Source organism: Parambassis ranga, chromosome 3 (assembly GCF_900634625.1).
Source record: "Parambassis ranga chromosome 3, fParRan2.1, whole genome shotgun sequence".
Taxonomy (NCBI): Eukaryota; Metazoa; Chordata; class Actinopteri; family Ambassidae; genus Parambassis; species Parambassis ranga.
In genome coordinates this window covers 18,815,137-18,831,664 of record NC_041024.1, presented here as the reverse complement: position 1 = coordinate 18,831,664, position 16,528 = coordinate 18,815,137, and the positions used below count along the sequence as shown (strand labels likewise).

The window sequence follows — 16,528 nt, the reverse complement described above, 5'->3', positions numbered from 1 at the left end:
GAGCTCCCTCATCCAGACATGCTGATTCAGGCTTTGGCACTGTGTAAACTCACAGTCACTCTGATGATGAATTTACTATGAGCTCTGCCAGCTTAGGAAACAATTGCTGCTGTCTCGACTGCTGCACGGGGTGCTCATAGTTTATTTTTAACCCAGTCGTGATTTATTTAGGAGTCTGCCTTCTTGGTGCTGGGAGCAGTCTGTTCAGCTGAAACCTTCCTCTTTACTTCCTGTCCCGTTCCCAGGTGGACTGGGTAAGAGTTGGAGTCAGCCTCCACAAAGTACCATACTGACTGTAAGAAAATAATGAAAACTACATGACTTCACCTTTTTCTCCTGAATGACATCAAAATTCAAAACTATTATGAACTATTGGTCTTACTTGATTTGTTTCCAATGAAAAAGAACAGTCTGACTGGTTCTTCTGATATCACCCCACCAGGAGAAGTTTGGGGCTAAAGTACATCAGCACCTTGGTTTGGGCAAATATGGGATGATAGTCTTAATCCTCAACAGAATATCTGCTAAAAACCTCAGTGACCAAGCCAAGCCAGCCTCCTCAGATGAACCATATCTACATGTTTCAACACATAGGAGGTTTCACTGGTGCAGAGGCTTTAGTGTTGTGTAAGGGTATCGTTGACAGTGCTACAAAAAAATACAATGGATATGTTATAACTAAGTAATTTTAGTAATAAGCAGTGAGACATTGTTATATTTGTTGTGGCCTACTTGTTATTGTTTACTACAAATAAATTCAGGACAGGAAGATCATTAAACAAAGATTATTGGTTTAATGGTATAACAATAGGGTAAACCTCCGAGTAGTCAGCCACTGATTGGCCAGCTATTGATTTTAGGGGAAAGTGTGCCTCCTCCTGCATCCCCCTGCTTGATTTTTGAACCAATCACGCACTGCCCACTCAGCTGCTATAAGTGTGAATTATAATGACAGGCACAGCAAGAAGTCTCTGCCCTGTCAGTCACCTACTGAGGTCCTTTCTGCCCAGCATAATGGCTCCATATATCTTTCTGAATAGTAATCTGAACCCGAGGGGCTGTGTTGATTTAGGAGAGTGGAAGAAAAAAAAACTTTCACGTGATTGCAGGACCCAGTGAAAACAATTAAACCTTTTTGTGTCTTTTTTTGTATTTTATATATTTTGGAATACAGCCTCTGAAAGTCACCTTTAAATCTGGCAGAGACTGAGAGTCAGATTCAGATTTGATTGCAGCACAATTAAAATGCATTTATAGTTCCTTTTCACTTAGATTTTCGCTTGATACTGTTAATGGATTGGACCGTGGCCTAATCAAGCCTGATGTCGAACTCTGTGATAGTACTATCGTCACAGGGTCCTGCCCGGCTGCTGATTATCTCCCCTAAGTACCCCTATCTGTACCAAAGACTAAATGTGACACTGCAGAGATGAGTTACAGGGAGCTGGTGGTTGAGGACAAAGCCAAGTCCTTTCATACAAAGCTAGTCAAATGGGGAGCATTCATGTTGCTCCCTATGCAGTGAACTCGACTTGACCCGGGCGAGTGTATCGTCCAGTATGTCTGTCACATCCTTTCTTTCTCTGAACAGATGCAGGTATTAATAGGGGGCTTCCAGGGAGGTCGGAAAGGTTAATGAATCTGTAGCTTTAAGCAATATGGCACCAGATTCAGCCTCCACTGATACAAGGAGCAGCAGACCCTTGCCTAAGATGAGCAGATGGGTCCTGTGCCATTGAGTGTAGTTGGTCACTTGTACTGTAATGACTATTAATACTAATAATACGGTTGAAAAGACCCCTAATCCTAAAAAATCCTATAATTATTCCTTTGAACAAGATCACTTTCTTTGGTCGAGTACTGGCTGTCAAATATGATTTAATGCTTATTAATATTTTATTTTCACACCATGGTCTGTTGTTCTTCAGAATGGATTAGGACACTACATGATTAATTTCACTGAAATGCATGCAATTGTGTATTCAAGCGAAAAAGTATGTAAAAGAAAACAGGACAAGTGCAGTGTTATGTCAGTTTACTTGCCCTTCATGCCCTTGTTAAGCCTGAACAAATCTGCCTCGGGCGTGCAGAGCATTCATCCGGTCCCTTTCAGGTGCTGGCTCCAGTTATATGAACATTTATGACTCATCATGTAGTTTGGATTCCCTAAATACCGCATGTTTCCCAGTCTGCTGCAAGGGGCCACTCTGTATTGACATCATTCTTTTCTGGCTGAAATTCCTTAGCTGGCTGAGAAGTGTAACATTTTGTAAAACTTTTTTTTAATGAGAAAAAAACATGCAGTGGCCTAACATCATCATTACTACTTCACCAGGAAGTTTTCTTATTTATGTGACTGGCAGGGAATCCTCCTTACGGCACCTCCCTTTTCATTAAAATTTAAAAGACCTCTGGAGTTACATAAGGATTTGTCCTGGGAACATAGAGACCTGAGGTGCACAACACATGCAGTGCTGCCATGCTTGTTGTCCCAGCAGGCATGAGAGGGACCACCGGAGGCGAAGGGAAATGTTAGAGGATCGTGGGTGGATGTTTCAGCCTCCAGTGACTAAGGTAGCGTCAGTGGAGCAGCAAGAACCTCGTAGTGAAGTGAAGAGTGACACAGACATATTGGTTCAGTATTCGAGGCCCTGGGGACAGGCAGAGACCAGAGTTTGGTATTTTAGTTGCCCAGTTTTCAGACAAAGCTTTGGCGGGCAGCACAGGGCTTGTAACATACAGTATGTTTAATGTGACCAGGGGTTTAAAATGATTCTCCCTGACACACCCTGGCTTGCAGGGGCTGCTCCCTGCCCTGCTCTCGCCTTGGACTGTTGTTGGATTTATTAGCTACCGTAAATATTTGAATGAGCGCTTCTGGGAGTTGTTGCAGTGATGCAAGAGGAGCCATGTACTCTGTGGTGTTTACTTTCTAAACGTTACCACCTACACTGTGTGGGTGCTTAATGGAGGTGTCGGGCAGTAAGAAGTGAGTTGTGTTATATTGCAGGAGCAACCTTTATTAGGCTCATAAAGCTGAGGAGACTTTGTATGAAAGACCAAAACGTCCCAAGATTAAAAACAGAAAAATAAATGAATCTCACAAAATAAATTGCCTTTTTTTACTAATTAATTATATTTAAATTAATTTCTTGATGTATTTATTCATTCCTTATTTTGCTGCTGTGTGTCACCCTAACTTGTTTGCCTTATTATATTGAGACCAGCAAAAGTCACAGCAGTAATCTGTTCATTGCGCCTCTTTGTGACAAATGGCAGAGCTGTCTTTGAAGTCACTGTACTTTTATTTATTTCCCCACAAAATTAGAGCCAAACTCCCCATGTTATCTTCTCATGAATCTCTCAGCCGGTTGCTGACATCATAATTAAGTACAGTGTTTTAAGGAATCTAGCAGGTCTCACAGAGTAACTTAGTGTGTTGTATTACAAACAACAACATTGGACATTCATTTTTAGACCTACAAGTTGAAACCCTTCAAGCTACCATGTAATGAGTGTGTTCATGTCAACAGGCTGGTGGTCTGATACATGTGTTTAGTCGTTTCTTTTGGCAGTGTGGTGACAAAGTAAACAGTACAGGCATAAACAGTTGTAGTTATACTAGTATTAAAATCTCAGAGCATGGAGATGAGGCAGCTTGTTTTTTGGGGTGATGTAGTTGTTACTGTCAAATCTCTTTCAAATCCACATCTTTCAACAGAATGAAGCCCGGCCAAATGTATCAATCTCTCTGCTTCTAAAAGTTGGACATGGATCTGTTATCCTTGCTTGTTTCATCTTTTATTTTTTAAAACCATGTTCTTGGAGCAGACATAAAGAAACAAATTCTCTCTCTTCTCTCCACAGATCCAAAATGACTTATACTAAATGGCCACAGGTTGGAGCTTAGTGCTGATCTGTCGAAGAGCACTATGAGTAGATGAAAACAAGCAGCCTTTAATCCAGGAAGGAATCCTCCTCTATGTGGTAAGAGTCTACAAACCGTGTGTGAGGACCGCTGGGAGTACAAGAATCAAGTCAAGGACACGTTAAACCTCCTCCTCCTCCTCCTCCTCCTCAGCCCGCAGGAAGATGGGAGTGAGAAAATAAAGCTCTGTGGAGTCAAGAGGAGTTTAATGAATTCCAAGGAGTCTTAAAACAAGCAGTGTGCATTTGTGTACATGTTGGAGAATCAAACAACCATGTGGACATCAGCGGTGATGGTCCACTGTCTTCTGGCTGCAGCACTGCTGTTGGCTTGCTGCCTCCAATCAGTGATTGGCACTGAGGATGATGTCACACCGCGCATCAGTTTTCCCTTCCGTAAGTACGAATAAAAGAGTAATGAATGTGGTCATAATAAATGATTTATTATGTGAAGTTGAGTGACAGCTTCTGTGTGGAGACACACACAGCGCACATCTGAAGAGGAGAGGAGAGGGTAGAGGTAAACACAGTAAATGACAGCAAAGGACTCACATAATGATGACGGCGTAATGGGAGTAGATTTATAAAGGTACATACTATCTATCTAGTATTAGTTCTGTCCAATTTACAGATATATTTACGTCAACAAATGATGGCGAAGAAAAGAATCCGTGGCCCTTTGCTCTCTTTATTAAAGTCAATGTGACCTTTGCAAAAACAATAATTGGAAAAATAATGGATCAACACTGTACAAGAACATTGCTTTTTATTTCCATGTCTCACACAAACAACAACAAACTAAGTGGTAATTCTGCTTAGTCTACTTTTAAATGAACTGTTCTGTTATCGCTGCTGTGTAAGAATAGACAGCTTACCAGGAGTCAAAAGAACGCATTTTGCCCAGTGGTGAGCAAACACAACAAACACAGCTGCAACAAGTGTGCAGTGAAGCAGCCTTTCAACAGTGTATTCACAGAGACATGTCAGAGACCACAAGAGCCTGAAGGCACAGATGCACACATGCCAACTTAAAGACACTGGCTTTATAATCACAGCTCCTTAAGAATCTTCTGTCTGTGTTGTTTTTGTGTTTTTTTTGGCCCTAAGCTCTGACAGAATGACTGGGGGAAACATGCATGGTGTAACATGTGAGCCTTCAGGGTGGAGAGCAAATGAAGTGCACCCATTTGGGGCCCCGTATCTGCAGCACATACTGTAGAGTTCTACTTCCCTTTTGCATTGAATTGATTATTTGGTAATGTGCCGCAATGTGTGCAACAATTTCTCACAAATACAAACTTAATGTCTCTTCTTACACCCCACTTCAGCACTGTGTAACTCTCTCTCTTTCTCTCTCACACACACACACACACACACTGCAGCACTCCTTAATGTAGTAACTGTGGATTAAGCTTTTATCATTTAAAAACATGGCAGTGTTTTTCAGTATTTGTTTAGCTGACAGCTTTTTGGTAATTGATTGATGCATTATGGGAGCTTATGACAAATGAGGTGGCTGTTTGGATGTGGCTCACAGGGGGAAATTGACTGCTTTTTTGGAAAGCCTCTTTAAACACCTACTTATCAACATCTTGTGTTGTAGCTGTTAAAAGAGCCAGCAAGTTGCTACTTAAAATTAGCTCCCTGCTTCCTACAATGTATTTCTATCCTCATCCAGACAAATGTGCCAATCTAAGAGCAATAAATGTAAAGGCTTAGATCAGTGTAGGTGTGTGTGTGTGTTGGCTCTTGTAAACACAACCTGCCAGAATTTAAAGTCCGTCCCCATGAAAACACACATACTGATACTTGTTTTCTTCAGTCTACAGCCAACTCCCCTGATTCACATGCACCACCTCAAACTGGCATCACTCATATGCAGGAACAACCTTTCACATACTTGAGCCATTTAACTTGTTTCTCAAAGAGCTAAATGGATTAAATTGGCCCAAGGCTGGTTTCCCAGCATGTGAGCATTTTTAAACCACCGATGTTTCTCTTTCCCCTTCTCTTTGCTGTACTCCACTCACCATTCATAATCTAAATTTCATGTATTTTGACGCGAGCGGTTACTGATTGAGGTTGTCGGCTGGAGAGCGTAAGTAGTAGTGTGAGACAACATGCTTTTCAACTGATAATATGGTGTAGAAAATCTTATTTAAATGTCACTGGCACTGATTGTAACCTATTCAATTAGAGCAGCTTTGTATAAACAGGGTCTGCACCATCACTGACATGCTAAACGTTTCGGTACACAAACTAGCCTCCGTTTGACATGCACCATTGATGCAAAACATGTAAAACAGGTCACCACTTTTCAAACCCCCATTTTTAGTTCATATTGTGTGTAAGAAAGACGGGGACCCGGGCTCTGTTCTCCACTGAGGACCCTTGCCCCTTCCTAGAAAGGCGTTCCTTTTTCTTTTTGTCCTCCTTCCCTCTCCTCTCGCTCCTTCCATCTCTCCTAATGAGCTGGCTAATCTCTCATGTGTAGTGAGTGGAGGTTTTTGTGGTTCCTGCAGTGGGAGAGCTTGTCTGGTTTTCATTATGGCTCTTGTGCAGAGAGGCGGCTCAAAGGATCACAAGACCTGAAGCTGTAAGCGTCGGTTCGGCATGCGGCATGTATCACTGCTATCAGAAAGTTTTTTTTAGGCAGGTTGTCGGTGTATTTCTCAAGGAATAGTATAAGGAGTTTTCAGTTTCTATTTTGCTCACTTGAACGAAGGAGAGTTCAGTTGTTTGGTTTTAAGCACATATCTATTTAATATACAGCTCCAGCCGAAGCTGAGCATGCAGTCTGTCTCTGTTATTCAGTGTTTTTTTTCTCAAAATACCAACAAATTATCCACTGCATTAACCCTCAGAACCCATGGGACCTAATTTGCATACAACACAGGCCACAGGTCAGCATCATCATTGTTCTGCTATTGTCAGATTCCAGACAGTCCCCCCCATGCTATTATGCAAACACATATCTCCTGCCAGCATTATGTGGATAGACATGTATCTCAAAATATATTTTTACCTTGATATAAAGGTTAATATAAACATATACAAATTACCACATACTTTATATATACATTGGTTGGACTGTCCTGAGAACTATAGATTCTAGGTGCTGTAATGATCACAATAAGAACCTAAAGGTAGAGCAAAGGTCGGGAATTTAGACTAAAAAGTGTTAATCCCAAAGTGGTGGTGTTGTTTATTATCATGTGTTGCTGTTGTTGGCTTTAGTAAAGAACAAAGCTTTAGCTGGTGATGATGTGATAATTCTGTACATTTTGTAGCTATGGCTGTTTTTTCTTCCTAGGGTTAATATCTAAATAGAATAACTCCGTCATGTCACATTTCAGCTTTCATCAACATTTATTGTAATCAGAGCACTTAGTTTCAGGTAGCTGTAAAATAGAGATGGTTCATATGTGATGGACGGTACAGTAGCTGTTTGGTCTGAAGCCTTGACACAGGCTGCTTTTGGAGAAGCAAATGAAAGCGGCCTTTAAGCTGAGCTGCTGAGCGCTCTGTGTATGCCGCATGTACACAGTGTCCTTTCGCGTTTACGTTTGGTTTATGTTGGGCGAATATTGTCCGCTTTCTCTCATGCATGCTAATCCACTGACCTTGGCAGTGTGTGGATTGCAGTTCAGAAAAAAAGGAGGGGCTGCGGTGGGGGTCAGACCAAATACTCGTGAGGTTTTAGACATGCTCCGGTGCCCACCTAAAACCCAGCAAGGACACGCCCACTGATCCTGAAAGAAAAGCGGTCTGTGGCTTCCAGCAGAGGTGGCACTCACAAGTGCCTGCATATAAAACCAGAACAGCCACAACAATGGAGCATAATTACAGCACATCAGCTCCGTCTGTTTTAGACGTTCTAATGGCTTCATCGCTTGCACGCTACAGGGAATGTACAGAAAAGTTCAGTCTTTGCAGATTTCAATCAGGAATGTTTGATTTGAAGAAAATGGCAGGCGAGCGAGTAATAACGGCGAAGCTGTTAATTAAAGTGGACAGAGCGGAATGTGAGGTTAAAGAGTGTCATAAGGTCATCACTGGGATGCAGTCTAGATCTGCTTGAAACAAAAACGAGCTTCCTTCATCATTCTCAAACTCTCACAGCGGAGATTTGTTAATGCTTTAACACAAAAAGATGCAACATAAAATTACACAGTATGTTGGAACAGGTACATGGCACCTAGTGCCAGTGGTAGGGGACAATGCTACAGGACCAGTAAAACAACACAGAGGGCGTCTCATCACTAATTTAGAAATGAAATTATGAAAATGGTACCTATGACTTTATCTTACATTTAGGTGTGGGCTCTCCTGTGTTTACTAGTGGCTATTACCAAAGGCTAATTATTACAACAACAGTATAACTCCTATTCATTTTGTGCCCATGCCTACTTGCAGCAGAACTGAAACAGTTAAAAGCAGTCTTCTCATGTATCTCTCTCATTAAAAGTCAGAACTTTCCTGATCCAGTTCCAGGATGTTAATATACTCCACATGCCTTCTATTCCTACTAGTGGATGTGTGATTTGTGTCCCTGTGAGCACAGGTGATTATATATTACATTAAAGTCACTGATTTTATAGAAACTCTGTATCTGTCAGATTATTTTAAAGACTTCATTTTTGTATTAGATTTGATGACAGCAAGGCTACAGGAAATAAATACGACAGTGGAAAGCAAGGGTTAAAAGCTTGCAGCTGTTCCAGTGAAGCGTGTGTGTGTGTGTGTGTGTGAAAAGCCATTAGGAGGGAGTGTAAAATGTGCTTGACCACTTCTCATCCTTGGTCACTTTGTGGTGGATGAGTGCAGACCAGGAGACATGGTTCGACTCCAGCCTCCTCTTCTCATCAAGGACCTCTCCAGAGACACAGACACACCTACACAAGCAACAGAGTAGAATGTTGTGTTTGTGTGGTGGTAGCACTTTAAAGACTTTCACCATATGCAGTCCAGAGTGAGTGCACTTAGTAAACTGGAAGCCGCTCCACTGGTGCCCTAAAAATCGACAAGTGTGCAAACCCAGAAACGTCTGCAGAGATGTATCGACTTGTACTATGATGGAATTCTGGCTGTAGCAGAAACCATCGGAAAGCATATGTGAGCCAGCTGGATTCATTGGGTTTGCAGTGCTCTCACATCCTTTTAGAATCCACTTGGTGTTTGTGCATATTAATGTTTCACACTGTGCCAGTGTTTTTAGCCATAAAAATGCCGTTTTCACTTTGTGATGTCAGTGAATCCAGTGTTTTGGTCTAGATAAAAAACCTCAACACGGTTTGGACGCAACACCATTATTTTTTCAATAATCATGGTCACCAGCAGATAAACCCTTTTATGATACAGTATGTGTATGGTAGTGAAATATCTCAACAGCTACAGTTTGGATTGCCATGAAAATTTGCACAGATGTGAATCTTTGCCCGACCTTAGAGTGATGCCATAATTATTTCCATAAGTTCTCTGCAACCCCCTCATTACGGAGAAATGTAAAGATTTCCATCACTTTGGCATATGACCAAACAGCTGTGAAAATGTCTGACAGTTCAGTCGTTATACCTGCCGAACATCATGTTGGCAATTAAATTAAATTACACATTGTTTCTGTGTGTAGCAGGACATATAAAGCTGCAACAAGCTCTTATTGTGAACGCCTGTGTGAACAACACTGGTGCCAAAAAAGATTCATCACATTTTAGGTCACGACTGAAAATTTTAACTCCACTTGCTGCCTGTGAAGACTCTCATTCATCCAGGTCATGTTGTATTCAAGACTTTAGAATTGAAGCACCATTGGACTCTTTGCCACTCGGCTTCATCAGCTTTGCTGACTGTTGGATGTCCACTAGTCTGCCTTTTTAAGCAGCATCCCTGTTGGACTTCTTGTGCTGCAAATCTTGGATGTCTTTGATTTTCTCCCCCTGCTGAAACATTGCGCCATGTTAACACCACTGTATCATATCTACACAGTGTAACTATCAACCACCCACCCCATTTCTCAATGCAGGACTTTAATGCAATGCAATGTAAATGCACAGTACGTGCTGATGCTAGCAGACATACACTGCAACAGCTTCCTTTTTGGAAAAAAAGAGTCTTCTAATTATAAGATATAAACACTGAGATATGAGAGAATATTACTTAAAAGCAGTGAAATTATTTGTCCATGCAGCAATTTAATTTTAAGAAATCCTAAAAATTAGATTTTTAAATCTGGAAATAAGCATATTTTTGCTTTGATTTAAGACATTTCATCTTTGCTAGATTTTTGCATTGCAGTGAGGGACTTCTGCTACTGAAGATGAAGGATGGAGAGAAAGAGAGAGAGAGAGGGGCAGTCCACACAGGACAAGCATCGGCACGTCTGTTTTGAATTTGTGAGAGAGGAAATTATACCAACTGTCACCCTCTCGCTGGGTTTCGGGGTTTGAATAACTCACTCAGATATCATGGAGTCTCTGTCTCACTGAGCTTATATCCAGGATTTTGTAAGCTTTCAGCAGTGATGGACCATTGCACTGTGTCGCTTTGCTGCTCTGAGCGTTAGGTGGGTGGGTGCCAATCCTGAGTGCATCAGAATGACACCTGAGAGCCTTTAATTACAAAGCAGAGCATCATGTCTGTGTCTGTTCTCTGCTTTTAGAGGCATGCTGTGCTTCATGCATTCACTTCATCCTTCTTACTGAACGTGTGTTGCAATTATGTTTTTTGTTTGTTTTAAGGTTAAAGGTAGAATCTTTCAGGGTTTTAAAACTTGTAGAAAAATCACAGTTCCAACCAGTAGCTCTGAAGCTCACATGCAGCAAAGGCTTACACAGTTCCAGACTCTGCTTATTTTCTGCATGGTGTCTCTCAGTGTGCCATGCAAACACTCTGATTCTAATATGACACAATATCAAGTATAAGCACGCCTGCATAAAGGCAGTGATTACTAACAACAGAGCCCTGAGTAACAGGCTGAACATATAAGACAATTAGATGGGCGTAAAGCAAAAATGACAAATTGCCTTTTTTTACTGGACCAGAATCCATCTATGTAAAGTATAAAGTTTATTTTCCTGTGGTGCCGCTTAGCTAACACCCCTGCTCCTGTCTCCTCATCAGAGGTCTGTGTCCTTCGTCTTTGCGGACAAACAGTGAGTCTGTGCTGACTTGGCTGGCATACCACAGCAGCAGAGAACAGGGGCTGCTCTTAGTGCTGTGAAATAACCATCACTTTGCCTAAAGATCAGGAGGAGCAGTGCGGCTGCGATGACCTTGAAGCGACTTCTGTCGGCTTCTGTCAGCTCCAGCGCTGCTATCAAACCCTTTGTCAAATCGTGTCAAACAGAGAGCCTTGAAGCTGTGCATGTTATTGGATGGCAGAGGGCAGAGATAGTGGGTTTTTTTTATAAATTTGTGTCTTGCATGCCAGATAAGCTGAGCCCGGTGAGAGATTAATATCTGCTGCTCTGTACCCGCCTCTCCTTTTGGTTTTCTCAGCCCGGCTGCAAGCAAACCCCTTTGTCCTCGTTGCCCCCTTGCCGTGTGACTTGGCTCATGCTGCTATAGTAAATCTGGGGCATGTTTACACTCAGGGCTTTTAGGAGTGTCCTGGCAGGCATCTACCTACCAAGCAGCCAATCAGTCACCCCGCCCTTGATGTGCTATTAAACCTTTGGAGAAAAAAAAAAGCTGGATTCGGCTCCATTTTCTCTGAAATATGATGCTTGCCAAACTGTTGGCATGAATTATATTTCTCAGCAACACTGCGTCTGCAAGCTGGCACCCTGTGATGATATCTCAGTTACCTCAGTGGTGAGTAAACACACACTGTACCCAGTGTGATGTGAATGAGAACATTCAGAATGCTACAGTTTAATCAATGTCACTGAGTTTTCTCTATATTAATGATTATGAAACAAGTTATCAGGTCTGATTTATCTATCTTAAGTATATAAAAACTGCTTCGGGGAACATTCCTGACTACTTTACACAACCTTTCCTGCAAGCAGACAAACGCCTATTTGACCCAATAAATTCTGCATGACAAATAGATTTAAATGGGTTCAGAACAGGAGATATTACATGTACGGTATGCATTTGATCACAGAACTGTTACAGGCCCAAAAAGTCTGCATGATGGTTGGTGGCATTAACCCTGAAGGTTGGACTGGACTTTAAATCAGGAGTCCAGGTTTTGTGTCTCCCTGACACTGTGACCTTTTTTTGTAATTCATAAACACTGCAAATGTCACCTCTGTGTCATTTTCAGTTGCCATTTCCAAAGACCGGAAGTATCCACCTCTTGTTATGTTTTCCTGTTGATGACGGGCTGGATGGCTCCCTTACAGCATGCCAGCTTTAATTTAATGCTTTTTAAACTGTTGATTGTGTGAGCACAGAGCTGCTCTGATTCTCCCACTATGAAGCAAACAGCACTTTGATCACAACACATGTGCTCTCTCAAATCCTGTGAGATCTTATTTTTTCTGCCTTCTTTAATTCCACCGATTAGAGAAAAAAAATCACAATGAATGAATATGGAGTACTCTGCCAAAATTGAATTTCATATAATTAATTGGTGAGAAGTTACTATGTCTCAGTGGAGACAAGACACTCAGCTCTTGCATGTTGCAGACAGACCCGGCTCCTCTAGCTGTAAACTGTCCCCTGATGATGCATCCTTTGAACTACCCCCTGCTCTCTTTATGACCTTGGAGAACTAAGGCAAAGGCTGAAATTCAAAGAACCTGCCTAATTCAGGGTGTTAGTGCCAGCAATAAAGCAGCCATATTGGTGGTAGGTGTTATGTGATGAGCACTGGCAGAGGTTGTGGGCTCGACTTGGTGACAGGCAGCTGATTAAACAGGCGGGTGATGAATATAGCTGGAGCCTGGCTGTGAAATGGCCTGCAGTTGCTGCTGCTCTCTGTGGATGGCTGGCATTCTGCTGCAAGCATGTCAAAACACACACATAAGCTGCTGCTGCATCTCCCTGAGGAACCAGCCTCTGTTTGTGGTGGCTTTCTGTCTGAGATGGATGCAGCTTCACACAGGCCTGCTGCTCTTATCAGAAATCCATCTCTTTAAAAGTAACATGATTTCCCCCTCGTCTGCATGTTTCCTAATAGGTCAACATCACAATCCAATCTTCCTGGTTACCACAACTCCCACTCAGTACCCTGACCTCAAACCCACCCTCCTGCTAAGTAGCCCTGGCCTGTTCCCTGAGTAAAAAGTTTCATGAGTTTGCTCTCCCCTGCTCGTTATTTCATTGTCTGTCTCAGAGATTGTCACTGTGATTTATGTCAGAGAGTTTTAATATGCTGAGGAGAGGCTGTTTTTTGGTTCCAGTGAATGTCCAAAACCCAGGGGAGCCATGACAGTCAGGCTATGATATGTCCTCCTGTTGAGAGGAGAGATGGCACTCCTTTGTCTGCCAACTACAGGGTCCACAGGGACTCGGTATACCAGCCTTTATGAGCATTAAAGGACACTTTAACAGACTTAAAGTACCCTAAATAAAATAGTTTTGCCTCCTCCATGTACACAGTTTCTTTTATCCTGAATGACCTATGGATGACAAAAGTCCTTTATCTCCTCCCTGGTTTTTTAATGATAGACCCCTCTCTTTCATTGACTCCAGATGTCACAGAGTTTTAGGCAGATTGAGTGTTGTTAAACTGGAGAGGACCTAAGATTTGATTTTGGACGTGATGTGGCTTGTGCAGCTGGCTTTCACTCCCATAAGGAGGAAGACAATCATCTGCCAAAGTGCCTTGAGTGTTAGATGAACCATTTGTTTGTGAGCATATTGAAAAGTTTAAGTCGTGGGTTGTAAACATTTATTGCACTTTACTGGCTTCATTTGTGTTATGGGCCTATGCACCACCTGGAGTGTTTAAGATAAATGTGTTTCTGGTGTCTTTCTCTTAGCATCAGAAGTGCCCACATTTACATTCAGTTTGCTGGTTGTACATGGGGGGGAGAGGCTTAGCTGCAACAAATATTAGTGTTTACGACACCAGATTCGAGCCAGTAATCTTATTTGGACAAGCAAATGGAGTTTGTGACCCCAGATGTTTTGGCTTGGGAGGACATGTAGCGTGTTTTAATATGTTTGGAAAAGGAGCCAAGAGATAAACATTTACAAAGATGGTCCGAAACGGCAAGAAGGAACAAGAATGTAAGCAGAGGAGGCACAGATAGTTCACGAAAATGTTCTGAATCTTTTATCTGATAGATATGAAGTAATTGTCAGATCTCTTGCTGCTCACAAAACCTGGCTCCAAATATCCATTTTGGTCCTCTTCAAAATGTCCCACAGTAGAAAGCTGCTGGTGATGCCACTGTAGAGGACTCTGAGTTGTTTATGACGCCGATGCTGTAAAGGGAGCAACATGCACTTTAAATCTGTACTTCTTCATTGAAGCTATTTGAAGCTGTGGGAAACTCATTTGACTTACGGCCCACTGCTAAAGAGATGTAAACTGAAGAGATTAAGAGTCGTGTTTAGTGGAGGAGGCTTGTTACAGTGCTGCCAATACTGAGGAGAACTAAGACGGAACACAGGATAGTGTGGCCGTGTCTCACTGTATGACATGTTCTCTTGGAGCTGCAGTAGCTGCTGCCTGCCACTGTGCAAGAACGGTAAACAGGGAACGACGTTCGCCTGTAGGAGTTAGGGTGGGGGTGGCTGGGGTGGTACAAGAATGACGGCAAGCCCGATGACAGTTTTCCACTTTGTATACCAAATTGATTTGACTGTGTGTCATGCTGTAGTTGGATGCAGCGTGATGTCTTTCCACTTGTTCATGTATCCTGCTTGATTTGTGCGTCTGTGAGGCCTAGAGACATTCCCATTTTTGTGGAGTGCTGAAAATAGTAACGCATGAGTTGCGGTGGTATTAAGGGAATATTGTTTCCTCTTAAATCCCTGCTGATCTCAGTTGTTGCCTTGGTGTTTTAAGGCTTACACAAAAGAGGGGTTGTCATTATATGGGGTTAAACAGTTTGTGTGTGTAATCATTCATTTACAGCTGGGCTTCTTCTCTTGCTGAGAGTTTAGGACATGAGGCCTTTGCCAGCCTCCTCCTCTCTGATCTGCCCTGCAATGTGATAATAATCTGCAGCGTTTTGTTTTTTGTCTCTTTCCAGATGCAAAAGAGAGATCAGCCAAGAGATTCTCAGTGGACGGTGTATTCAATTACACCTCTCTGCTGCTCAGCCAGGAGGACGACATGCTGTATGTCGGTGCCAGGGAGGCACTGTTTGCCCTCAGCCTCTCGGACATCAGCAAGACAAAGCTGCAGAAGAACGTGAGTGTGACTGAAAAGTGTGCTGCTGGTTTATAGGTCTGAGTTTGACTTGTGGGTCGTTTGGCCAGCAGATAATTTGCGGTATGGCTCAGAATCAGGGTGGTTGCCTTCTATTTCATCTGACTTATTCAGTGTTCCTCTCTCTTATCTTCAGCTGACATGGGGCACTCCTGCTGGAAAAAGAGAGGAGTGCAGCTTCAAAGGGAAGAACCTTGAGGTGAGAGGCCTCTCTTCACAGCTCCTGCAAAACACACTCAAGAAATACACATACATCAGAAAACCCACATGGAAAGCTTTCCTCCTGCAGTCTTACTGTGTGTTTCACCGGTGTTGTGAGCCAGTAAAATGAGCTTAGTGCTGACAAACCTTCCCACCATTTACAAATAGATTCATCAAGTGTGCAGGCTCGTCAGGGAATTGGTCTTTCTTCTTCCCTGTCTGGTACCTTGTTGTCATGCCAGCTGTTGTATCCCTGGGCGACAAGCCTCAGTAATCTGTGTGCTGCTGTGTACAACTCTGGTCTGTGTATTACAGAGAGCTCACCAGGCAACTGCTGTGTGTGATGCTGGGAGGTTTCCCAACAGTGTTTGAGCAAAGAGGGATTTTTTATATATATATAAACACTTTCTATCGAACCGTTTCTGAAGTATTTGCTTTTTCTGTTCTGAAAGATTAACTTTTGATTACAAGTATTCCAGGCAGGAGGTTTAAAGGAGCTCTCAAGAGAGTCACATTCAGATCTAAGAAATTCATGGACCTGACACTCTCTGCATTTCTCCCCATCCAGACTGATTGCTTCAATTACATCAAAATTCTTCTGCGGCTGAATAGCACTCATCTCTATGTGTGTGGTACCTATGCCTTCAGTCCTGTCTGCGCCTACATTGTAAGTAATGACCCCTCAGTCTAAGCATTGTTCACTTTTTTTTCTTGTCATTTCTTTCCCTCCTCTGACTAGTACAGGTTTGAATTTTCATATATTTTTAAGAATCAAGCTCTTTTATCCAGCATGTCAGTATTGGATCTGTTGTTATCCAAGCGTAACCAAACCCTGCTGAGGCACTTTAGCCAGACAAGTCAACAGGGGGTACATGAGCTGTGTGCTTTCCAGAGAGAGGGAAGCAGCAGATCTGTTTATCTAACAGAGAAGTACATCTGGAGTGATGGTAACCGCCAGCAGGACGACATTGATTTCAGTGATAGAGGGGCAATGGAGCTTGGCGACAGCTCAGCTCTCAAAGTGGGAGCATTAAACTCTCCCCTTTGACGTCAAAGCGAAAGAAAAAC

At 42.5% G+C, this 16,528-nt stretch overlaps 1 protein-coding gene across 4 annotated transcripts in view; it reads left to right on the top strand.

The window, feature by feature from the left end:
- sema4bb (sema domain, immunoglobulin domain (Ig), transmembrane domain (TM) and short cytoplasmic domain, (semaphorin) 4Bb) overlaps positions 1 to 16,528 on the top strand; it is a 43,136-nt gene that overhangs the window by 13,164 nt on the left and 13,444 nt on the right. For all 4 annotated transcript variants that reach the window (XM_028401813.1, XM_028401810.1, XM_028401812.1 and 1 more), the window contains exons 2-5: positions 3,868 to 4,323; positions 15,081 to 15,241; positions 15,396 to 15,458; positions 16,029 to 16,127. In XM_028401813.1, the coding sequence (XP_028257614.1) occupies positions 4,182 to 4,323; positions 15,081 to 15,241; positions 15,396 to 15,458; positions 16,029 to 16,127 (465 nt within the window). In that variant the 5' untranslated portion in view covers positions 3,868 to 4,181. The remainder of the gene's footprint in view (positions 1 to 3,867; positions 4,324 to 15,080; positions 15,242 to 15,395; positions 15,459 to 16,028; positions 16,128 to 16,528) is intronic.